General features: G+C 41.9%; 2 protein-coding genes and 1 long non-coding RNA gene across 19 annotated transcripts in view; 2 read left to right on the forward strand and 1 right to left on the reverse strand.

Annotated features, from left to right (window-relative positions):
- DAB2 (DAB adaptor protein 2) overlaps positions 1–9670 on the forward strand; it is a 159675-nt gene extending 150005 nt beyond the window's left edge. For all 16 annotated transcript variants that reach the window (XM_082723437.1, XM_082723438.1, XM_082723440.1 and 13 more), the window contains 5 exons: positions 226–388; positions 4341–4973; positions 5559–5668; positions 6248–6315; positions 7899–9670. In XM_082723437.1, coding sequence (XP_082579563.1) covers positions 226–388; positions 4341–4973; positions 5559–5668; positions 6248–6310 — 969 coding nt within the window. In that variant the 3' untranslated portion in view covers positions 6311–6315; positions 7899–9670. The remainder of the gene's footprint in view (positions 1–225; positions 389–4340; positions 4974–5558; positions 5669–6247; positions 6316–7898) is intronic.
- Positions 1–23348, reverse strand: part of LOC309861017 — a 55510-nt gene extending 32162 nt beyond the window's left edge. For both annotated transcript variants that reach the window (XR_014309727.1, XR_014309728.1), the window contains exon 1: positions 22982–23348. This is a non-coding gene — a long non-coding RNA (uncharacterized lncRNA). The remainder of the gene's footprint in view (positions 1–22981) is intronic.
- The window catches only part of C9 (complement C9), a 48579-nt gene continuing 44452 nt past the window's right edge, over positions 21153–25279 (forward strand). The window contains exon 1 of the mRNA XM_082723441.1: positions 21153–21311. Coding sequence (XP_082579567.1) covers positions 21235–21311 — 77 coding nt within the window. The 5' untranslated portion in view covers positions 21153–21234. The remainder of the gene's footprint in view (positions 21312–25279) is intronic.

Genomic DNA, 25279 nt, shown 5'->3' on the forward strand with positions numbered 1-25279 from the left:
CCAAATATTCTGTCCATTGCAGGGATCTATCGTTCAGGGGGAGTTGGGGAGGGGGGGGTGAGAGGTGGGGGAGGGGAGTTTTGGCTTTTTGTAGTAGTTTACCAGTAAGAGGAATAAGTTTTCCCATGTGTGGTTCCCAAATCTGAGGTACAGAATAGGAGACAGAATAAAGCTGTTTTTCATAATTAGTGAATAACTCTTGTGTCTCTCTCTCCGCCCTGTCAGTCTCCAGCAAAAGACTTGCTTGCATCAGACATCTTCACCCCTCCTATCTCAGAAGCTCCAGGCCAGACCTCACCTACAGGACAGTCTGCAACCCTACAGACTAACCCTCTGGATCTCTTCAAAACAAATGCTTCTGCCCCGGCGGGACCCCTTGCAGGTCTAGGTAGGTGCTGAGAGATGGAGTAAAACTTGCCTCTGTTGCTTTCACTCATAAGATTATCATGTGCAGGAGGAAGGCACTTCATAGCCATAGAGGCTCCAGGGACAGAAGATCTGATCATCCCACTTTTACTTCCGTAGACCCCACCCTCATTTGGTTCCCTTGACTTGCAACTGAAATTTGGCTCCTGAAGTTGGCACATGGAGAGAAAACCATTTTCAATACTGCACTCACCCGAGCCAACTGGCAGTGGCTTACGGAAGACAACTCTAAGGGATTCTGATGTTCAGACCGGCTTCGTTGGAGAAAGGAGATAGAGCTGAGAGAGTCTTGTCTATCGTCCATATTGGAAAAACTGGTGACATGCGTGTCTGCTACACAATTTCCCATTACTAGATCAAAGCCCTATCTCCCAGTGAACTGATATGCATCCTGGATGGGGTATCGTGTCTTACGCCCGAGAGGGATGTAAGTTAAGTCCAAAGCAAGTGTAAGTCATACACTGCAAGCCTTGGGTTCTTAGCCCGGCTCTGCTGGGCATATGATGGGTATGAGACAGGCATATATACTGATCGGTCTCTGAATACTTAAGCCTCCGCTGCTCCTTGCCAATATTTTGGCTATCGGAGTGTCTTAATAGAATTAGAAGACAGATGCTAGAAACCTGACACTGAAAAGAACACAGAGATAAGGGAAAAGATAGGATTTTACCAGATGCCCTGGCTATGTGCCGGTACTCATTCCCAAATGTGTGGCGCTCATGTGAGCCACTAAGCCACTCTGTGGCGGGACACTGGGGGAAGCCACTTGACTGAGGACTAGCCCTGTCGTTGTTTGCCCACGGACTCCAGTTCCTTTCTGCCTCCATGGTACAGTCTTCAGAAACCCCGACAACAGGCTTTGCTATCCTGCTGGGGATTCTCTTTATTTTTCTGCTTCTTGGCACCTCTACAAGCTCCCAACAGACTCTGTCTTGGGAAGGGGTTGGGGGAACTAAGGATGAAGAGGAACTGTCTTCCCCCATTTTGTAAAATTTCACCAGGGCTCTTGGTTTTTTCTCTGCCTCCTGTGGAGTCACTCATCAGGACTCTTTTTTTGTTTCCCCTGCTGCTTTCCTACAAAGAAAAATATTTTCATTTTTTTCACATTAAATCTGTTTAATCCTACCTGGAGTATGGCGACAAGAGGGGGTTTTTACCCAACCGTTGAGTGCTGGTGTGGGAAGTCAACTTGTTCTGGGTCTCTTCTTGCATTTACACCATCAAGACTCTCCCCCAATACTTCATGTCTCTTACGGACTTTCCCTTTTATGCATCGTTCCCTTTCCTGCCCCCCCCCCAAGTGGAGCTGGTGAGTGCCTTTTCCTTGCAGAAGGGTCGAGAACTTCCATGCACTTGCGGCAACTACATCACATCTCAGAGCTTGACAGTCTAATATCAATGCCCCAAAGAATTTTTACAGCCAATATTTAACAAGTCAGCTCGAAAATACAGCTGGACCCTATAACTGTTAATTTATTCAGACGAAGTGAAGCTTTTTGGCTAGGTGCCCCTGTTGAGGCCTTGGGGTATACAACTGCAGAATACTGATGATCCTTCCAAGTTTGGACATGGGACTCAAACTGAGCTCTACAGTATAGCCCCTGTCCACTAGCAGGGATCCTCAGCCAAGCCATGGAAGGTTGTAGTTCTGGCTTCCGCTAGACCCAGCTGGGAGACTGTCTCTTCTGGAGAACTGGGGGTAGGGAGAGGGTGTTGTAGAAAGCTAAGCCTTCAGCTTTGACTAGCTACCCTGTGTTTTAATTTAGCATCAGAAGGTAATAAAATTAACTTCTTACACCCACACTTTTCTTTTCCCTACCCCTTGCCTCTACTTTCTCCAGCAGAGCCTAATATATCTTGGAAACACAATGCATGAAATCCATCAGATGGGAATGAAGGCTGGCATAAGCATGTACTGAGAAAGCCTTTAACTCCTTGCAGATAAAATATTTTTCTCTTTAACTACCACCACTTCCTCTAATACCATCTCTGAGTAAAGCCATATATTATCCTAAGGGAAGGCAAGTCATCCAACATGAAAAATGATAAAATTCTACCCCATTTGCACATCCAGTTGGCGTAAAAGTATCAGTCAGTGACTCTGGCTTTGGTTAACAAAATTTAAATAAATTGTTTTAAAGTGGTAGCAATCACTTTGCTCAAACACAACCCACTTTTAGAACCCCATAGTATAGAATGTGAGAGAACGCTTCTCTTGATTAGTTGTGAAAAGAATATGTATGCTCTTTAGTGTAAATCAAGTCTAATTTCTGTAACTATGGAATAAGTATTTCGATTACTTTCCATAGTCCTATCCCTTGATGCTAAGGAGGCAGAACAGAAGAATAGGGCATTTGATTTGGAACTGGTATGCCTGAGTTTTAGTCTCTATTGTCACAGACTGTGAGCTTCCCCCATTTTAATAATTACTATTCTTGTACCCAGTTCCCTAACCTCAAAAACAAGGCATGTTAAGTTCGTAAGATGACCTTTTCTGAAACCCAGCACTGTCTCTGAGCACACCATACATCTCCGTGACCAGACGGTGAGCCTTCATGATGATACAGTTAAGTCAAGTAACATCTATATCCAATACTCATAAAATTTAAGATAGAATATCTTGCTACATTAGCCTCTGAACATCACTTTCAAAATATCTCTCAGTCTAGAAACAAAAACATTCCTAATGCAAGGTAGACGTTTGGAGGTCTTTTCTTAGTTCAGTTAGAAAACGTTCATAACTAAAGAATGCTCTTACTCTACAGCTCAAAGCAAGCAGATTTTGAGAGGGGGGAATCATTCATGAGTAGATATGAGGCTGAATTTAGGTTGGTGGCAGTCTGACGGGTCATTCATATACTTGGGAAGAAGCAGGAGAGAAAAATGTCCTACATTGGAGAATAAGATATAGGGAATGAGCTTCTCAAGAAGAGGGGAAGAATATTGAAGAGACCTGCATTTTAGTGACTTCATCAACTCTTAATCAATATGGTTAAGACACAGGAGATGGAGTCATTCCCCCACAAAGATTAGGTGTCTAGACATAGGCAATTAGCTACCTCACGAAGTTTTGGGGTTTTTATGTTTTGTGTTTTTGTTTTTTGCTCTATGTCTTCTCTCCCTCCCTTCCTCTTTGAAGTATTGTGTTCTGACTTCTGGCAAGGCTTAGTGAGTGACACACGGCAGGAAGCACTTTTCCTTGAAACAGCTCTCCCAGGAAAACCAGCTTTTCCTCCATGTATATGTATAAAAGTCTAAAGCTATCTTGGCATCAACCAAACTTTATCGCCCTTTTATATAGCTGTGTCAACCTTGGCAGCATTTAAAAGCAAGGAAACTGAAATGGTTTCTTCAGGGTGCAAGCATGTTGAGGCCTAATATACATGCGTGATAGCTGGTTTCCATGAAACTCCAGACAGGAGCCAGCTGCCAAATGAAAAGATCGAATCAATGACTCAGAGTACCCAATGGATTATTTTAATTAACTGCTTCGTAATCAGTAGGGTTTGTTTATGTAAATGTATTCCCTCAACAGATGCACGCATGCTATCAACAGACTCTGTCCTAGTTGTTTGAAATGTATCAGTGTCATAAATGTTTTCATGACCAGGTCCTAATGGAGTGTATTACCCTTCTAATGAGAAAAGTTTAAAATCTGTGGTAGAAAGAAAGGGCTTCAAAAGGCAACCAACCTTTGAATGCCAGCTATTCTGTATTAGCTAGTTAATCTTTAGACTGATTTAATCTCTCTGGGCCTTTTTTCCATGCCAGCCTTAAGGCTTACGGAAGGTGTTGGCCATGTAGATGCTTGGTAAATGCCCCGCCTCTCCCCCTCCCCAGAGCCCTGTTTCCTGAAACTCAAAAATCCTCTTCAAGTTTGTGTCCTGATAAGTCCTTTCCTCTGCTTTCTTCAGGTGGTATACCAGTTAGCCCCCCTCAGGCAGGACCGTGGAACCCAGCATCTTTAGTCTTCAATCAGTCTACGTCAGTGGTCCCGGGAGCCATGCTGAGTGGTCAGCCTTCAGGATTCAGTCAGCCAGTAGTTTTTACCACAAGCCCAGCTATTCCAGGTTGGAACCAGCCTTCATCCTTTGCAGCCTCAGCTTCGCCTCCAGCCCCTGTTGTTTGGGGCCCATCAGCATCTGTGGTACCCAATACTTGGTCCTCAACAAGCTCTTTGGGGAACCCTTTCCAGAGCAATATTTTTCCAGCTTCTGCTGTGTCTACCCAGTCCCCTTCTATGCTCTCCTCTCTTCTGGTTGCTCCTCCTCAACCACCTCCCAGAACTGGCCCTCCAAAGGACATCTCCAGTGATGCCTTCACTGCCTTGGACCCACTTGGGGATAAAGAAGTCAAAGAAGTGAAAGAAATGTTTAAGGACTTCCAACTGCGGCAGCCACCTGCTGTGCCTGCAAGGAAGGGAGAGCAGACTTCCTCTGGGACTTCGAGTGCCTTCTCCAATTATTTCAACAGCAAAGTTGGCATTCCTCAGGAGAATGCGGACCATGATGACTTTGATGCTAATCAGCTGTTGAAAAAGATCAATGGTAAACTACCCACTTCTCTGTCTACCCTACCAACAAGTATTTCCCCCGTCATATGGGCCCACAGAGTCTTTAGAAGAACCCTCTCCCACCCACCAGAAGCCTAACTCTTGCTCTCTTTGGTAATCTGTGGTTACCTTATGGAGCAAATAATTTACCGTAGCTATTTCTAAGGGCTGGCACAATACTGCCCTCCTGTGGCAAGTCCTAGAAGGGCTGCTAAGAGCTCTTGAAATTCATTGGGTTGTGGCACTTGGAAGGCTCTGTAACAGAGCTTCGGCCACACTCCCCCGCCTTAGTGAGGGAATTCTGAGTGTCTTCCACTTCAGTTATATACGCACAGCCTCCTCTTCGGATGAATTTACCTGTAATAATCACCAGGAATCCTAGTATTTTGTGGTGATTTTTGTCCCATGATGTAAATCCCAAAGTATGGAACTTAATTTATGAGATAACCTTGACTGGGGTGGGGGAGGGGAGGGGACGGGACGGGACAGGGAAGGTGGCACATGGGACAAGGGACTTTTACTTATTATCTGGGGAAAAAAAAATGTGTCTACTGACTTCTTGGTGTTTTTTGCCTTCTAGAACCACCAAAGCCAGTTCCCAGACAAGGTTCCCTGCCAGTTACCAAATCTGCTGACAACGCATTTGAGAACCCTTTCTCTAAAGGTTCTTTCGGTTCATCACAAGCCTCTGTAAGTATCAACTACTAGAAGCTGTTGCTCCCAAGTGCATGCCACATAGAGCTACTTTGTCGTGAATTAATCTTGTTTGTATAATAACTCTTTGGTGCTAAAGGATGTTTAAATTAGATTTATCATTGAGAACCATCACAGTGAAAACATCAACTCAGGCTGGGGAGAGACTATTTTGGTAGGGACGACTATCCTGAGCTTGAGAAATGAATATCATAGAGAAAAAGTCTCAAGGACAAATCTCACTTTGCCTGGCTCCCAAAATCATTTTGAGAGAAAATTGAGCCAAAATAATATTATCTTTAAAAATCTTTCAAGGAATTAGTTTTCTGACTTCCTGCCCTCAGTCCTTTAGCTCATAAAAACAGTACCTTTCATTCTGGAAAGGCAAACCTCTGAACCCTGATTTTGATGAAAATAATAAATACGCATCACGAATTATAAGCAGGCAGACACAAATCATTGTAGACCCACATGATATCTGACTTGTCTGTGACCTTTGAAAAGTCTTAATTATAGAGGGTTTTTTTTTCTCTAAGTGTAATTAAACCTATTGACTGGATGGTTTTATCTTCATAGATGGCTTCTCAACCCACATCTTCTGATGTATATAGGGATCCTTTTGGAAATCCTTTTGCCTAACTTCTGTAAGTAGAAGATCCTATGAAGCTTAGGTTTGGTAAGAAAGCATGGGACGGGGTGAGGGTGAAATTTTAATTTTCGAATTGTTACAAGGTTAAATCTCTGTAACTTAGAACTAATGAACATGGAAATCTATGCTTAACTAACTCAGTAATGACTAAGCTGAGCATTTAAGAATAGAATTCTTTTACATGTTACAAAACAATAATATACCCATGGGGATATGGATTTCTATCATATCCTATGTTTTTGATACTTCAGAATAACATTTTTGCATAACAATAAACTTATAACACATAATAGCTTTCTAGTTGTTTTTTTGTTTTACCTTCATACTGAAGCGACTGCAAAACATCCTCATAACTACTTGATTTCCTATAGAAGTTTCGAAATCCAAAGACCGTTTGTAGCTAAGGACAGGTCAGCTGAACAGAGGCCACCTCCCAGATCAATTTATTTCTCTGTGAGGAGTCTGACAGTTAGTCTAAAATAGTCTGAGGGCGTTCAATCCAGAAGTGGTGACAACTGCCTTACCTCCTTCAAAAGCAGCATGTGAGCAGATGAGTTTGCAGGTTCATCTTACTAGTAGATTTTATCCCAGTTGAGTTATTAGGTGTAACTGCCTTAGACCGAGACCCTGGGAGGTCTCAGGTGACCCTTTCTTTATCAACAGTGAGTGGAAACAACTCTGTCTGATTTCAGAAATTGAAGTTCATAGAGGAAGGGAGGCTTGGCTGCGTTTTAGAGGAGATAGGGCATAGCTGGTGGGGGAGAACAAGAAAAAGAACGAAAGGAACCAAACCTGTTATTTTCAGTCTTGCCCCTTCCAGGTGGGACTCCTACTAACTCTGTGCTGACCCACCTAGAATTTAATTATTTTAAATAGAGAAATATCTCAAATCTGACATGAACAGTAAGATTGACTTTATTTGCAATTTGAATTGTTTTCCCTTACTTGACTTCTAGAATTACAGTGTTTCTTAAAGTGCTTTTCCAGAAAGTCTGCTTCAGAGAACAGGCTGAGATTATGGAAAAAGCAAGTTCTGGGGCCCCACTCCATCCCTAAGAAGTCCCTCTCTGGTGCTGAGGAAAAGCTCCAGGTTACAAGCAGCCTTGTGGTTTCTAATGCTGATAGAACAGTGTAATATAATGAAGGGCTAGAAGTCTTAACAGAGGCTCATTCTCACCCTCGTCTCCAAGGGAGGCAAACATGGACAAATGGAAAGGAATAAAATGCATCCGGAGTCTAGGAGGATTTTTTGCACGAATTGCATTGACAAGAGGTCTCCTTGGAGGCCCTTTCTTTCTTGGGTCATGAAGGACCTAAGTGAACATGGTGAACTTGCTTAACTTATAGATTGGGGTTGGGGGTAGGGGAGCATGATCATGGGAGAAAATAACTAAGATTATTGAACATTTGTGTGAATCACTTTATTTCAGGCTCTGCATTTATTTTCTTATTTAAGCCTCTCACATCAGCCCTAGGAGATACTATTATTGAGTTTTAAATGATGACTTGATATTTAGTACATTGATATTTAACCCAAAAATTTTAACCATGGGTTTTTTCTTCTCTACACTTCTCTAGGAACTTGATATGCTGACTATCCAGAGGAACAAAAAGGTTGGCTTTAGTAGTCCAGGACAAAGTTAATAGCCAGACGACCTCTGCTCTCTCGTTTCAGCTTTGACATATTATCTGTTGCCTTGTTGCTTGCTGCCTCTTCCACTTGCAAAATGCCTTCACTTTTCTGTTTAGATTAAAGCTAAACTGAATCCATGGCTTTAAATAAATTAAGAATCTAAATTCTCTAGCTTAAATGTAAATGAAGTAGTTACCCTACTTGAACCATTGCCTAGTGTGTTCCTAGAACCTTCTAGAACACTGTACTGTGTACCCTCTGGTTGGGAGATGCAGCCACCACAACTCCTCAGATGACACTGTTTTGAATAAATTTAAAAATCCTTACCGTTCAAAGTTGTTTGGGGGTTCTGTTTCACAGCATAAATCCTAAAGGTTATAGTATAACAAAACGCCTTTTTAAATCTTGCTTCATATCAACATTTATAAAGAATTTTTAAAGTAAAATTGAAGCAAGTCCAACTTCTCCTTAGACATTTGGGAATCTGACACACTTAAGAACCTTTTTAAAAATATAACTTCTCTATCTGAAGATTATTTTCTTTCAAGGACAAGATTGTCCCCCCCCCCCCAGTCTCTTGCTTGATAGTGCAAATGAGGGAAAAGTATTATTTGTCTCTCCTCTCCTCTTCCTTCTGATTCTTTTTTCAGTCAGTTTTATTCCCAGGTTCATATAACATTACTTCCCTTCCACAAGCAACAGTTTTATGGGGGGGGGGGGATCTAAGGATTCATGGATCTGAAATGTCTCTGCCTTCTCAGTAATCACTAAATCCCATAACTAGATTTGCAAATGGACACAACCTTTATCCTTTCTATGGAATAGGAGGCCATCCTCTTGATCTGAAGTTCCAGAAGAGCAGTTCAGGTTGAAGAAAATGAAAAAAAAAAAAAAAATGAACTCAACTGGGCAATGAAGGACTGTATTCTGGAGAGCCAACACATCAGAAACTTCGATGTAATTGTGCCAAATATATTGGGTGCTTATATGGGGTCATGCTAGACCTTTATCAAGTAACTGGAAAACTCGCTTGAAGCCACAATCTCCTAGTTAGTAGGAAGATAAATGATGACTGGAGGGGTAGAGTGAGAAGCTGTAGAACAAGTATTTGGTATTATCATTGAAAATCTAACGTCTGCAGTATTTTTCTCCTCATAACCTTGGAAACTCTCCCAGTTCATTTCCTGTCATATTGTTAGCACAGTTCTGAAGGATTTGTTCTTGCCAAAATGAGTTTCATTTTGTTATATTTATGTTGGGTTTTAAAATGTTTCTCTTGATCCTTAATGCTCAGGTTCTCATGGGTGTTAATCAACCATACAATGTTACCTTTAGGTAGAGGAGGATGACTGCTTAGGATCTAAACAAGATGGTGGCCTCATGAATGTTTATTGATCAGCCCCAAGTAGTCCAAGCTAAAGTCCTGTGGTTTTATGTTTAATGGTAATAGCTGATCATGAATGGCATAATTTTCTATCTGGCTTCCAACTCAGTCATTATAAACACAGTCCTAAAATAGTATTTTATATGTCCCAATACCTGAATGTGCTCGACTGGAGACAATTATATCTAGGTAGTTGAATTTTTTTAAAATAGACAGATTTTGAAAAGGATGATCAGCCACACACTGCTTTGTACATACTTATTTTCCTGTGCACTTTTCTGTATGCAAATAAAGCTATAAATTTACTCATTTCAATAAACTGGAATGGCAGAATCTCATGCGTTAGCATCAGTTTATTCTTACAGTTGACCCCTCCTTCGGGCTGATGTATAAAATATAATCAGTCCAAGGTGAGCCAATATTAGTGCATTTGGGGTTGTCATAAAGAAGAAAAAAATGGAAATCTGGGAAATAAGACCATGAGTAAACCATTGTCTGATATCTTTTCATGCCTGTTCTCCTCTCCCTGACCTATACACATTCCCTTCCTGAGAGTTTAACAGGAGTCCAGTGGATAAGACCTGTATCAGAACAGCCACTACTGACATCTAGTATAAAAATCATTTATTAATGAACTCTTGGTTCACACCTTCTACCCTTTGCGTCTAATTGTTCTTGACTCAGCCATGTTTGCCCTTAGCAAAACACAGCTGTATGGACTGATGTGGCCTGGTATAGGCCACTCTCGGGAGAACTTCTGCATGAGGCGGGCAGGCCCACGATCAGACATCTTTACCACAAGGACACTTTTAATTACTCTCCCCTAGGATAAAAGCTCAAGGCTCCCATTTTTTTCAAAAAGACCTAGATCTCCAGGAAGATGTCCCTGAGGCAGGATTGCTTCAGTACAAAAGTCTTGATCTTAAAGTTTTCTAAGTCTTAGGACAAACTTGGGAGCAGGTGGGTGTCCTTGATTTATGATTTATGATTTATGATTATAGGTCGTTCGTTATTACTGCCTTACCTTTCCCCTTAAGTGAAACATGCGGTCTCTTTCTATCGACAATGAGTAGAATACAGAAAAACAGGTTCCACACAAAAGCAGCTTCCAGTAAGCCACAGATGTGCTGGGGAAGGCTGCTGATAAGAACATGTTGCACAAATCATCTGGCTTATCCAAATGCTCTGCAGTGTGTCTGACCCACTGAGCCTGTGCGCTGTTTCCATGTGGCTTAATCTATAAGATCTTGCCAGAGGTTAGCCCTTGCTCATATGAGCGAGGGGAGGACATTCATTTCAGTACCGTAGGAACTACTGTTGGCCAAGCAGGGAGAGGTGCTCTCTGAAGTGTCTTTGCAAAAAAGCAGATCTTCTTTACCAGTCTATTTAGTAACAGTCCTGATCAGACCTGTATGTCAGAAGTTCAGCTTTTATGCTAACCTATTATACCTGGAGGCAGGTTTCTTTTAGGCATCAGATAGCTCTAAGCTAAAAGCTAAACTTGAACAGCACCAGGCCCCTAAATTCTTCACCTAAAGGCAATAATACAAAGGGAGAAGGTATTGATTTTATCAAGGTAATCTTGCATCTAGGAAGTGCTTTACCATTTATGCAACATAGTTTCATTCTATTGATATCATAATCCCATGGGGTGGGAGCTGTCACTGTTCCCTCTCATCTAAGAATGGCATTCATGCTTTAAAATCCCTTCCAACCCTTGAGTGATTTCTGTAGTATTTTATTATAAAACTGCCTTGTGGTAGGGATATCTTTTCAGTCTGATTTCAGACTGCTCCATCAAAATGTTAACCCTGGTGTCTAGAGAAAGCAAAGCACATTCTGTGTCTTTCCTGTGCTGAAAGCAAGGGGGCCGGGGTGGGGGTGGGGGGACAGAGGATGTAGCTAACTCAGAAGTTGGTTGACCCTGAAAAAACATGAGTGTGGACTCTGACCCCTTTTCCCGGAATAAGTTCGATCGAAAATCTTCTAGTAAAAGCCAGGCACTCTCTAAAAGTCCCTGGTAAATATTTAAGCTATTACCATTGGAGGAAATTGCTAAATAGTAAAATATCTCATTCTTGCCGGGAAATGTTGTTTTTACTAACTTTCTTCTATTAAAAATAACTGAGACTCAGTTCTAAATTGATATACCAAACATAGACACACACAGTGTGACAGCAGCAGCCTTGTTAACATGTCCTAATTATAGCCAAGCTGATGGCCAAGGGCCAGCCATGTGTCATCTCACCTAATGAGGGCCTGAGCGCCTTGTTTGTCCTTGCTTTTCTGGAATTATGTGCTTAATTACTAAATCTCTATTGTGTGCTGAAATCATACAAGTGCCAGTCTCCAAGGAGATGACAGTGTGGGCTACTCAGTGGCAAAGAAACTGGGTTTCCACCTTGACCAAAGTTGAGGTGGTTATAAAAGAAAGACAAACACCTGACTCCGAAAGTCTCCATGACTACGTTTTCTTCTGATGTTATTTACAGAGTTTTCTGTCAAATCTCTCTTTTCACTTGGTTAACTTCAATCATTATTATTTTACCTGAATTTTAAGAATGTGAAATTATTACCATTGTAAAAGTTACATGATGACCTGACTGGGCTGAGGCTAAGCTATGGGGGTGTGTCTGAGGGTACTTCTACCAGATAACTTACCAACACTGATTGATCATCACAGAGCCTTCTGTTCATGGGCAGCTAAGAGGAGTGTTGGAACGTAGGAGCTAATGGAGAGGGAGGGGGAGGGGAATGGGAAGCTGATATGATGTTTGCCTCCTTAGCTCCCTCACTAGCCTGAGAGACTGGTCTAGAGACTTGATGATGGAAATGATAGAGCTAGAAGCAGGAGGAGTTGTCAACCTCTGAGAATAGGCTGGCACGTTATAGCCCACGTACCCATTGCTAATGAATGGACTACATCAAAGGAAAGGCTCACAATGGTTAAAATTACTAGTGGGTTATTTTCTCACATAAAAAGTCCAGATAGACGGTTGCTGGTATTGGCTGAGCGGCTCAACAAGGCCTTCAAGGACATGGTCTCTATTTTAGCTTTTCACCCTAAATTTTGTAGCCTTTTGACACTCTGTTCTTGTGTTTATTGCCTAATGGTCACAAGATGGTTGTACAGCTCCAAATATGACATCAGTCTTCAAGGAGGGCAGAATGGGAGGAAGGGAAGAGGATGGGAAATCAAGCTTTAAGCTTTGTCAGCCTCTATAGTGAACGTAGTTAAGGATGAGATGTGGCTGGCTAAATAATTTCTGGGACCTAGAGCAAAATAAAAATAGAAGATCCATTGTTCATAAACCAGGAGAAAACGTGCCATTAAATACATTGATGCATGACATATCCTTTCTTTTGTAACCTTGTTCTTATTATGATATATTTTATTTTCTATTTAATGTTGTTCTAAGTAAAAAAGAAATGAAATTTTAAAGCTTTCATGTGAATTTTATTGATAATCTTTAGCTGGCAAGTTCAATCTCTGAAATTATACAATTTGTATTTCATAACTCATCCATGCATATATATTTAACATAATATGTATTTGATTCCTACAAGAACAGTAGAAACATGGCCTAAAACTAACTCAACTGTTTTCAATTCACTTCTTGATACATGAACATTCTACCAGTCAGTACGTGTTACCTTTAGTTACCAATGAGTAAAGAAAAATGGTGGAAAGGAGAAATATGGTAGACCCTACCTTTTTCTTTCCTTTTATATGATTATTTTCAGCATAAGTAGATGGCTGATGCAGGGAAGTAACACTACTACTAAGAAATATCTGACAGTGTTTTTTGTTCATTTGTGTTTCTTCTTGTATTGGAAGTCAGTTCTGGTTCAAATGGAGAGATTACCTCTCAGGACTAGGTATATGGGTATAGGTACACGGTGCTAAGCACAATACACCAATCTTATATTCACTTTTGCTTTCATTCATTGAACTCCCACACATCATGGGTCCACCTGAATTCCCTGTTCATGGGACAACATAAGCATTCTGTGCAAATGTGACAGTATGGAGTAAGAGACACAGCATACATTTCCTCTGCTCATGTTATGCTCCATTTTCCAATCAAACTTGCTTTCAAAGCAAAAATCCAAACACAATATTAAAAATTTCAAGATGGCACTAATAGAGCATGAAACCTACCATGGGACCTTTCCAAGTGCTTGAGCCCTGTCCGATTACACAGTTCGCATGTCCTTGAAGCCTGCTTTGGCAAGAGAGCCTTGGAAATGGGTGATGGATTAGCCAATGTGTCCCCCACATGTCTGGGTGATAGTTTAACCCAAATTGGCCTGCCTCCAAGTGCAGATCATAGCAATCTTTGACGACATAACATGCTCAGGGCAGAAGAGAAGCCCACACATGGAAAGCATAGTCAGCAAAGCCAATATCAAGGTACCTTCACTAGAAAGTATAAGCTCAAGAATGCAGAAGACTGGTTTCTGTGTATTAATATCATGAGGGTTACCAGAGACTATAAAAGTTAGAAAGGCGTGGGTTAACTAAAAGCCCCCATCCAGGAAGCTTGAATGTGGGCATAACGTACTTTGACATCAAAATGATGCACCATCTCAGTTGGAAGGAGAGAGGAGAGAGGACTGTAGAATTCCCGGAGCTCTTGCTGACGTGCTTCACCATTCTTCATTTCCATTCGCTGCAAGCATGACTGCCAAATCTGGAAAGCCAGACTGGATTCAGGGATGGTCCACTGAAGTCACTAAATAATAATAGCAAACACCTACCCAGCATTTACCATCCGCAGACACTATTCTGAGTGTATTATAACAAACGACTTAATTTCCATGTCAGTTCTATGAAGCAGGCTGCTACTACCACCACTATTTGGTAGAAGAGGACACTGAGGAATTCCCAAAGTCACAAAGCTAGGACTGAAGTGTCCAGTGTCCTTGCAGTTAACCTCAAATTCATCACTCCAGCACTCCACTGCCTCCAAAACCTGGCCCCAGTGCCGTTATGCTGGCCTATCTTCCATTCACCAAGATTTTCTTCTCTTCATAGTACTGGTCTCCTCTTCTGCTTCCTGTAACCAATATGCCCATCATGATACGCTTACGCTTATGTTTAATTCGGCAGGTTGATCCCCCTTTGGGCTTTTTAGGGCACATTTTCAGAATGAATTAGGTATCACTTAAAAGTTTGAATTATCTAGTTATTATAAATGCAACACATCAATCTAACCTCATATAACGTATTCTAATTCAGGTATTTCCCATCAGCCCATTTAACATAAGCTACAGGCCACTCACAATGAAAGATAGGTTGTGAGTAATGTTCTCCCCATATCTTCTGCATTATAAATATTAAACCATCCTGCTTCTGCTCATGGAAGGCTAGTTGGATGTTCCCTGGTCAATGAGGAGCCCAATTTTATAACAGTAATTCTTTCGTGTCTATGTTTCATAAAATCGGATACCCCATGGCATCATGTTTTTAATGAACTGAATCAAAATTATGTATTCACAACGTAGTTTATTTTACACAGTGCTTTTTATTCTCTCCTTCTCATTAGTGGTGATGACTTTCCTCATTCTTCTTATTTGACAGACACAAACCCTTGCACTGTAGAGACTGGAAACTGAACAAGTGAACACAGAGCAGTGAGGTGCCTTGCAGCCCATCCACCATACACACACAGCCCCATAGCAGGGAAAAGCAGAGATCAGTGCTTTTTTCCAAGAGGAAAAAATGAAGGAGTTGATGATGCCAGACCAGAAATGGGATTAAGTTCCTGAGTTAAATCATCTGTAATTACTAACTGGCCCTTCCCTAGAGAAGAAGGATTAGCAAAACATGCCTAGAGAAGAAAATAATTTTTTTTTTCCTTAAATTGGGTCAAAAATTTGCTTACACTACACTGGGGTGGAGAGAGAAAATATATATATGTTGTTTTTTTTTTTCCTTTCTTCCTTCCTTCCTCCCTTCCTCCCTCTCCCTCTCTCTCTCTCTCTTCTTTCCTCTTTTTCTCCCTTCCTGTCTCCTTTTCTCCCTCTCTTTCTCTCTTTCTTTCCTTCTTCCCATCTTTCCTTCTCTCTTTTCCCAATGTGCTCTTCCTCAGTTTCTACTCCACTAGATGTGAATGCCAACACTTAGTGAGGTCCTACAACCCCAATCCAGTCATGATGACTCCCTCTAAGGGTATTTTCTCTCTCAGCTATGTGTCCAGTGGTTCACAATTCTTCCCCTTCTCCTGCTCTTCCCCATGGTGATGGTTAGTTTGATGGGGGGAGAGGAACATTGAGAAGGAGCTAGGATCCTCAGACAGGTCCTTGTACTCTCCTCTGAATCTTCTAGTCTACAGCACATACTTCATCTACTTGGCCACTATCTTGTGGGATCTGTGGCTAATACTCTTGGCTAAAGCATGGGGAGTTTGTTTCTCTCCATGCAGCTGATGGACCTACAAAATCTGGTCGTTCTGTACAAAGCCTGGGCCCCTACCTTGGTCCTCACTAACTGGACTGTGGACATCTGCCTGTGAGTGCCTTTACATCTCTGTGCCTCAACCCTAGGGCCACGTTGCCCTCAATGGACAGCGAGTTTGCCAGCTACCCTCTCTATCCCTCGTCAGGGCTTGGGAACTTCTTGGTATCCTCTGTGGCCCACAAAAGCCAAAGAAACCTATGAAGCCAAATTCAGTTCTTCCTCTGCCCAACCACACACCACAACCACTTTTGTTCTGGTTTGGCTTCCCCCATACTGGGAAAGTCTGGAAGTTGCTCTCCCAGAGTTCCAGATGGCAAGGAAAGAAACATCTGCTCTGACCTCAACCTACTTACCATGCTGGCCCCATTCCAAAGTGTGGCCTACTACAAACACTCATCTCCAGACCTGCTTCCCTCCCTCTCCCTCTCACCCTCTCACAGCTGCTCTGCTCCAACAAGAGAGGCAGTCTTCTCGCATTATCTACACCACAAGTCATGCTATCCCCACTACTTTGAGATTCACAGGTGACCAATCGCTGCTTTATTCCACCATCTCCTTCCCTGGGCAATAAGCCTCACAGTTCAGCTTTGAGGTCTCAGAGTCAAAAAACAATTTTAAAGGAGAAAATTAAAGAAAATTTAAGATTTGCAAAGCATCATCCCCTATTATAATGAGTTGGGTTTACATGTTGTTAATTGATAAAACTGTACTAGTTTTGTCCTCAAATACTAGTTTCTTTTTGTCAAAGCTCCAAGTTCGAGAAACCAAACATACCTGAACCAAGTGAAATCAACCAGTCATCCAGTAACTCTGAAATAACTATGGAATAACTATGAAGTACCCATGATGAACCCACTTACCATTATGCACACTGTCGAAATACTAAAGCAATAAAAAGAAAGATGACTTCCAGATATAGAAACCAGAAAGATGGTTATTGGTGACTCATTCATGAAAATAAAGAATATAAGAAGAACTTCTTTGACAGGGATAGGGCAAGAATTACGTGTATGATTTTAGACACAGCAAGTTCAAATTACCCTATGGGCAAATCAAACTCTGCCTTGAGACTTCTTAAAAGTACTTGAGGATTGTTAAGCTGGGAAGTAACACCGTAAGTTTGCACTTTTCAAAAAGTATCACTTCGTGATATCTATACTTCTAAAACAAGAACGCAGAAGATCCTGGTAAAGGAACCTCAATGGTGAAACTTCTGGTTCCGACGAGTAGGCTTAATTTTTAGAGTGGGTAAGAAGAGAAGGGATAGACTGAGAAGCAGAAAGGATGGAGGACAGACCCCAGAGGAATATCAGCATTGTATAATGGACAAGGGAGAGGAGCTGGCAAAAGAGACCAGAAGATCAGAAAATGTTGGGTCTCCCAGGTGGCTCAGTGGGTTAAGCCTCTGCCTTCAGGGATCAAGCCCCGAATCGGGCTTTGTGCTCAGCGGGGAGCCTGCTTCCCCCACCCCTCTCTTGCCTGCCTCTCTGCCTACTTGTGATCTCTCTCTCTGTCAAGTAAATAAATAAAATCCTTAAAAAAAAAAAGTATCAGAAAATGTTGTATTACAAAAATCAAGGGAACAGAGAATTTTAAAGCCTAAGAATGGCCAGTCAAGTCAGATGCCCCTATGGGACGAAGATCAGGGCCTAGAAGTGTCCACCAAATTCAGCAATAAGGAGGTCTTCCATGGAGTAGTAAAGGCCAAGGACAAACTGTAATAGGTTGAGCATAACCATGTAGTAAGGGAAGAAAGTTGATACAGATTGCAAAAAATTGTGGTTAACAAAGGCAAGAGCAATAAGAGAAGCCCAAAAATGGAGAAGTCAAGGATCTGGTTGTTCAGTAAAGCAAAGAGATATTGAGAGTATGAGGATGAGGTAACTGAAAGTAGGATATTGACATTTGTGAAGATGAAGCCTTTCCAGGTGTTAGAAGGACTTTAGGACAGTGACCTCGATGGGATTAAGATACATATTCATAGAACTGTTGGCATCAAGAAAGACTGAGGTGGGGTGGTTCAGAGAACACTGAGATCACTAAAGGAAAGGCTGGATTTAGATTTAAATCAATTTAGATTTAAATAAATAGAACATCTACAGAGCAATTCAGCATTCAAACAACCAACCAATCTATGAGGAGAAAGAGAGAGGACAGCGTCAAAAGTCTTAGGTGAATGTAGACAGTCAGCAGTGTTGGTAAACAGAAGGGTAGAAGGTGGCATAGCCAGATCTTGTCAGCTTCAAAAGGAAAAGGGATCATATTGAGTCTTTCCATAAATGAAGTGCTGTAATGCAATCAAGGGGGCTCTAAGTAGTTCCATGTGACTGTAAACAGATCTGAGCCTCAGGAATTCTTATTACTGTAAAGAGATGCCAGACTGACAGCACTCCCATTGAACTTGACACAGAGCCCCAGAGCCACTCCACAGAGAAACTGTTCTCTTCCTTTAGAAAAGAGGCTGTTTGGAAGTTCTGTAATGAAAGTGGTGTAGAACCAACAGTGGAGAGGGCTGGAATCCAATGCTGTCCCACCCCGACTGTATGATCTTGGGAGTGTCACATCCCCTTCCTGGACATCATTTTCCTCATCCATATTGATTTATTCATCTATAAATCACAACTCCCACTATCTGTTGAAGCCTCATGGCCGTAGGCACATCCGAGATGTTGAGGACAAAGCGTCAAGTAGGACACACCCCAAACCAAGGGCCTAACATTTGACAATTCTAATTCTCTCCAGCAAGCGCATGTGTTTTAAGTGAAAGTACTACAGGGTCAGGGTAGCAGTGTTAGAGCCATGGATCTTTCGGGATCCAGTCAGAAACAGACACGGGTTGAGGTGGCAGCTCCTACTTGGGTCCTGAGGGAGTCCATGAAATGTCTACTAATAAACTTCCCAAAAACTGCTTCCATCACTTTAAGAGATCCAGATGGAATTATGCCCAACACATTTACAATTCTGCAGTAAAAATTAAGTGTTCTGCCCGACGGTTGCACATTCTAAAGTACACATGTGCGTGACTCTGCCTTAAAAAGGAGCAAAAGTATTATTATTGGACAATAAATATAATTTACTGCCACGAAGTCCCCAAGCAAACTGAAACCAAAGGGAAATTTTTTAAAAATATATTTTTTGAAGCCTCCTGAGTGGAGAAAACTGTGAGAGCCCTCAGCAGGGTGGAAAACTCTGGCATCAGAGCTTTGTTCAAATCCCACCTCGGCCACTTTGTCCGCATAGCCTTGGCTGTATTCCTCTGTACCTCATCTGTAAAGCTAAACCAGAAGCCTACCTTTTAGGGAGTTGAGAGGGTTTAGTGAGAAATGTTATCGTCTCATATTAAGGTGACATAATTAAAAACACCTACAGGACTGATGTGTGGTGGAAGGAGCCTGAGACGTGGAGTCAGGCGCGCCAAGTTCAAACGCCATTTCTCAGCAACTGCAGGTGGTAATGCTGGGCAAATTATGTAACCTCAGTTCACTTCCATTTCCTCAACTGTAAAATGGATTATTTTGAGGATAAAATTGCATTTTAATATGTGTGTGCATGTTAGTTATAATATATGTCTATTAGCTTGACCCCTTAGAAAAGTTTGATAAATGTTTGTCCTTTCTTTTCTTTGAAAGTCATTACATATTAAATAAAAATGTTATTTTTCCACTTCTGTGGTTCAGCATGCTTCACTTCCCCTAGATATAACTGAAGTATAAACCTCATTTAAAACACGTCAAAAAAAAAATAAATAAAACAAAATAAAAACATGTCAGACACATAACAGATGTTAAGGGCAAAGAAGAGTTAAAAGCACTACAAAAATGTAAGATGTATTTTATTTTACATATCACTAACATATAATACATAATTAATATAGTTTTGGTATATTCTGCTGCTCCCATTCCTTGGCTACATTACATTTAGCCTGAACCATGGGGATAAAATAAATAGAACGTCTACAGAGCAATTCAGCATTCAAACAACCAACCAGTAAGAAATTCCCCTTTTCCCTTCTTCCACCCCAGGAGACCAGGGATTGGGGAGTGGGGGCGGCTAACTCAGTCTCTGAGTACAGAGGTGATTTTCAATCTCCATTTACATCTAATTATCAAGTCACAGTCTGCAGGTTGAAAACAAGGTCAGGAACCAATGAAATTAGTCCCATTAGAGACCTCAAACTCACCCCATGAAAAGGAAAGGGAGGCAAGAAAGCCTGTGGAGAATAACTTTGACTCTAGTAGGACCATTCATGGAAAGGTAAGGCAATGCTGGAAAAACTAGCTGTCTGCTATTCCCCAACCCCACCCTCTGCTTTACCAGATTGCATATGTGTGCAAATTGCCTCTTTGTAATTAGTAAGTACTGATGGAGGCCCCTTAAGTCCTGTGTTCCAAACATTGTTTCCCAAAAACATGATGAAATACTGCTTCTCAAGCTGGTCATTCTAAATCCCAACCCTGACCACACATTGGAATGACTCAGCAAGCTTTTAAAAGATACGGATGCAGGGTCCCCTCTCAGATCAGTTATTGTAGAATCAGGTATTGGGCGGGGGGTGAGAGGGCGGGCATCAGTGGCTTTGCACGGGTCCAAGGTCATTCTACTCTCTAACCAGTGTTTAAGAGCAGCAGAGACATCCACATTCTCTAGCACTTAGAAAACACCTTACCCTTTCCACCAGTCCCTGAGAAAGTGAAAATATGAAAGGGAGGGGGTCCTTTAACATGGGCTGGAGCAAACTGCCCCATCTCAGAATCTATCTCTCTGACAGGTACATTTCTGAGATAAGGAGGTCATATCCTCTTGTGGGATAATGTACACGCAGTAGAGTTTCCCTAGATTCTTCAGAATGACCCGCCGACTCTATGAAGAAAAAGCCAGCTTTGTACCTTAACCGCATCTTGCACTTCTCTGGCACGCCTGCGGCAATGACCCACAGGGCTGGGTCTCAGGTGGCTGCACCGGTCCCTGCCTCATGCTCCAGTCACTGCAGTTCTTTGACTGATTTCTTTTATTAATTTAATGCCTCTCTGAGAATCAACCCACAGACCCATTTTCCCCCAAATTGCTCACTCTCTCATCCTTCCTCCCAGAGTCTCCCCAGATGAGAAACACTGGAGATTTGTTTTGTTTTGTTTTTTCTTTTGTTGTTTGTTGTTGTTGTTTTGTTTTGTTTTTAATGCTCCTGTTAATCTTAGTCAATTCAGCACTCACGGGGCTGGGTACTCGAATATGCTCATCAATATGAGAAAACAGTAGGTGAAGAATTACGACACGACTCCCCTTTGATTGGACTTTGGTTCCCAGGAAACCCAGTTGGACAGAAACCCCAACGGAAAACAAGCAGTAATTGCCCCCTAGTTGTCCCGCCCTTTGCAGATAAATGCCTTGCGGGACCAATCTGGCCATTCCACGCGGGGCCGCCTAGTCAGAGCAGATGTTTGCCAGCCAGAGGTTTGCCTTTGCACTATGCATTTTAGAAATAAGTTTGCTGACCGCCGAGCCCACTCCTAGGTGAGTTGCTTTTCCTTTTGTCTCTGGAATTTCACTTCCGGCTTTGATATTTCAAGGTCTACTTCTTAGCAGGAAAGGAGGTTAAAAAAAATTTTTTTCAACCCACTTTGAGATAGATAGTCCCAGAGTTTAACCTTTGAAAAGGGGTGAGGAAAAGTACAGGGGTACATTTCTGAGAGTTTTCTATGGAGAGCTGAAGCCGTTTCCAGCAATTTCTTTTAAATAGCCATTCAAATGTTAAGGCCGAGATAGTCTTTCAATACTCGGAATGATAAAACAAAGCTGGTTTTCACCAGGGTATGATGGATAAACCTGAGTTTATCAGTATTTCACATCTGAAAACTTTAAAAGAAAGAAAATTAATCTCTCCCTTATTCTGCCTCAATGTCTACCACCCTTTATGGTGGACTACCTCACCTTTCTGCCGCTGTGTCAGGTGAGGGTTAGGCATTTTGCTTCTCCTCCTTGACATTCCAGGTTGTGTCCAGAGGCACACATTTTGATCTCAGGCTTCGGATTGTAGTTCTACCCTTCAAGATGAATCACCATCCTGCGGACCCACCAGCCATGCTTCCAGCAAAGACTGACTTTCTCTCCTTTTGTTCTGATCCTAATTGGGAACAAGAAACTTATGCCAAGCTGAGCCAGGAAATAAATCATAAGATAGTATCTGCTTACTGAACACCACTGCTGCACCCGGAATTGCTGGAGAACATGTCCGCCATCCAATACAGAATGATGAAACCGGGGGACAGTATTGAACTATTTCCGGTTTTGACAGTATTGTTGGGGGACAATATCTGCCCAAACACTAACCCTCTGCCCTGACATCACTGCAACCTGCAGCCATTTGCACTTTGGTCATCTGACTCTTAGCTTCACCAAATTCTGTTTTGGAAACTGATGGCCATGGCAAGCACATCCTCACCAGCCTCTTGGCTACCTCGGGGGCCTCCGCGCCTCCTGGGCCCTACCGGCATGTAGTGTGAGCTGAAAAGCCGTGTTCCATTCGGAAAACATTTTCACTTACCTGACATTGGGGACAAAAGGGATTTGGGAAGGCAGTTACTAAAAGTTGCTTTAGCCTTCTGGTACTTACCCTGACCCTTTCTTAAGTTAAAAAAAATAATTTAAACAACCCGCATTCCTGGATTGAGACTCCCGCTGATCAAAAAAGAGAGTCTGCAGGAAAGCCTGCAACCACTTTGAAGTTTGCGCCCCTGGGTCCTGGCCGCACTCAGCTGTTTCAGGGAGGACCACAAAGGCCCCCTGGCCGGCCCCCCAGCTCGGAGCAGATGCACTGCTGAGCCAGATTTGGCTTCGAGCGCCTCACTTCCAAGGCCCTTAGGAGGGTTACCCTGCTCCAACACTCCGTGCTCTGCCCCTTGACAGTGTTCAGATCCGTCAGGAAGTGAGAAACGTAGTTCGACCAGAGCACTGGAGTTTGCAAATGATTTTTTTAAAATACAGAGTTGATCAGGATGGAGCACTCCTCTGGAGTGAGGCTTCCCAAACTCAGTTGCAGGTGTCATTACCAACGAAGAAACCATGTTCGTTTGAGCACGTCACTCAAACTTTCTGTACCTTGGTTCCCTCATCTGTAGGGTGGCAGCTGTATTCTTTTCCTAGTACCAGAAATCAGGCAGCTTCAAACAACAGAAATCTATTACCTCAGGATTCTGGAGGCTGGAAGTCTGAAATCAAGGTGTCCACAGGGCGGTGCTCCCTCTGAGACCCTAGGTATGATCCCTCTCTGCTTTGGCTGGTAGCTGGCCATCTTTGGCATCTGTGGCTTGTAGTTACCTCATTTTAGTGCCTGCCTCTGGCACCACAGGGCTATAGTCAATCATCCTTCTTCTATGGCTGTTTGTCAGGTTCTAAATTTTCTCTTTGTAGAAGGACACCAGTCATACTGGATTCGGGCCCACCATAATAAATTCACTTTAACTTAATTTCCTCTGTAAAGACCTTCTTTCCAAGTAAGGTCACATTCTGAGGTAGAGGGGTTGGAAACTTAACTTCCTGGTTGGGGGAATGGGGTGGGGGGACACAATTCACCCCTTAACAGTGACAATAATAGCACCTATCTAATAAGGGTCTCGTGACAGTTAAATTATTATATATATGTATATATATATATATATATATATATATATATATAGTACTTAAAGCAATTGTGCCTGGCACAAAACTTAGTATATGCAAAACATTCTTTAAAATAATAACTTGCTATTACTTGGATATGCCTTCTAGTTTAGAGGAAAGGAAGAAATCGAGTTACAGCCAGCCTTCAGGGGTTATCATCCGGCTGCACACGTTTCACCTGAAGCCAAGTGACAGTGAACTCTTGCTACCGGTGAATTATTAGGAATCAATCAATAATCCTTTGTTTGTGAACGTAATAGTGACCGTGAGAATAGATCATTATCAGGACAGTATCTCTCAGGTTTCTCAAAGTAGAATAGAATGTTAAAACCAGTGTGCTAGGAGAATCATAGCTCTTAACACAGGTCCTAGAAGCAGGTGCCCTGAGTTTGATTCCAGAGTCCATCATTTATTAGCTTTGTAACCTGAGGCAAAGTCCTTAATTTCTCTAAATCTGTTCCTCATCTCAAAGTGGAAATAAAACTGTGACTTATTATGGGAAATTCCTGATAATTCACGCCATGTTTTCAGCACAGTGACCGTCCTACTTTGAGGGCTCCATGGGCACAGCTATCATTATATTTTCTTTTTAATTTGTAAATAAACAACATATTTACAGGGCTCAAGGATCAAAAAATATAACAAAGTGTACCTTGAGAAGTCTTGATTTCCCTATCCATAACTTTTCATGAGATTTATGTTCTTACGTGTAAAGTACTTCGAATCTTACCCCCTCCTGCCCTAACCCATTCTCCTAGGCAGCCACCTTCATTAGTCTTCTGCGCATCCTTCCAGAATGTTTTAGTGCAGATTAAAGCATACAGTCATATGTAATCTTATCCTTCCGCTTTCTTTCACATACTGTCTTGTACTTTGCTTTTTCCTTTACAGTATATTCTGGAAACAGTGTCATATCAATTTAGAAGGAACTTCCTAATTCTCCTCACAACTGATTAATTTCCCGTTGTGTGTTTAAATTGAAGATATCCAAAATGTCAGTTTTCCCTCCTTCTTTGGCTATATACACCTGTGTTTTTAATATTCATATTCAATACAAGTTAACAGATATTTATTCATCAACTACTATTGGACAAGGAGGGTCATTTGTTTATTCATCTCGGTAATACAGCAAATATTTATTGAGTTTGCAACACAGGCCAGACATTGCATCAGGAATTGCAGTGTAATACTGAACACATTATAAGAGTCTCTCCCCTCACTGGCTTACAGTCAACTAAGGAATATAAACAAATACACAGTGACTGAAAAAGCCAAGGTCTCCAAGTGAAGCCCATGATGCTAGAGAAGATGTGCTCCTGTGACTTCCACCATTCCACCATCACCATTTCACCGTTCTTACTGGCTTCATCTGTTCCAGCTTCTGCAAGGACTTTGCACCTGTAACTCTGCCCCCTCTCTCTTGCATCATCAATAGCTCCCTTTGTACCAAATCGTTCCCATTAATCTACAGACATGTTGTAACAACTTCCACTAAATGTTGGCTCATCCTCAGCCTTACTCCATCCATACACACTCACATCCAGCTTTATGGAGGGACATAGCACTTGCATTTTGACAAATCTCAAATTTATATCTATGGTGCACTCGCTTCCTTGAACATAATGTCTAATTACTTAAGTCAGCAGCTCTTGAAAATCTAAGAGGCATCTCAAACTTAACATGTCCAAAACATACTCACTGATTTCTCTACCAACCTCACCCAAACTACACCACTCACTGGCTTACTGGGGTAGTAACCTGGGAATCACACTTGACTCCCCTATTTGAATCCTTCCCACAGGCAATCTAACAGCACATCTGTT

This window comes from Mustela nivalis (genome assembly GCF_964662115.1).
Source record: "Mustela nivalis genome assembly, chromosome: 3".
NCBI lineage: Eukaryota > Metazoa > Chordata > Mammalia > Carnivora > Mustelidae > Mustela > Mustela nivalis.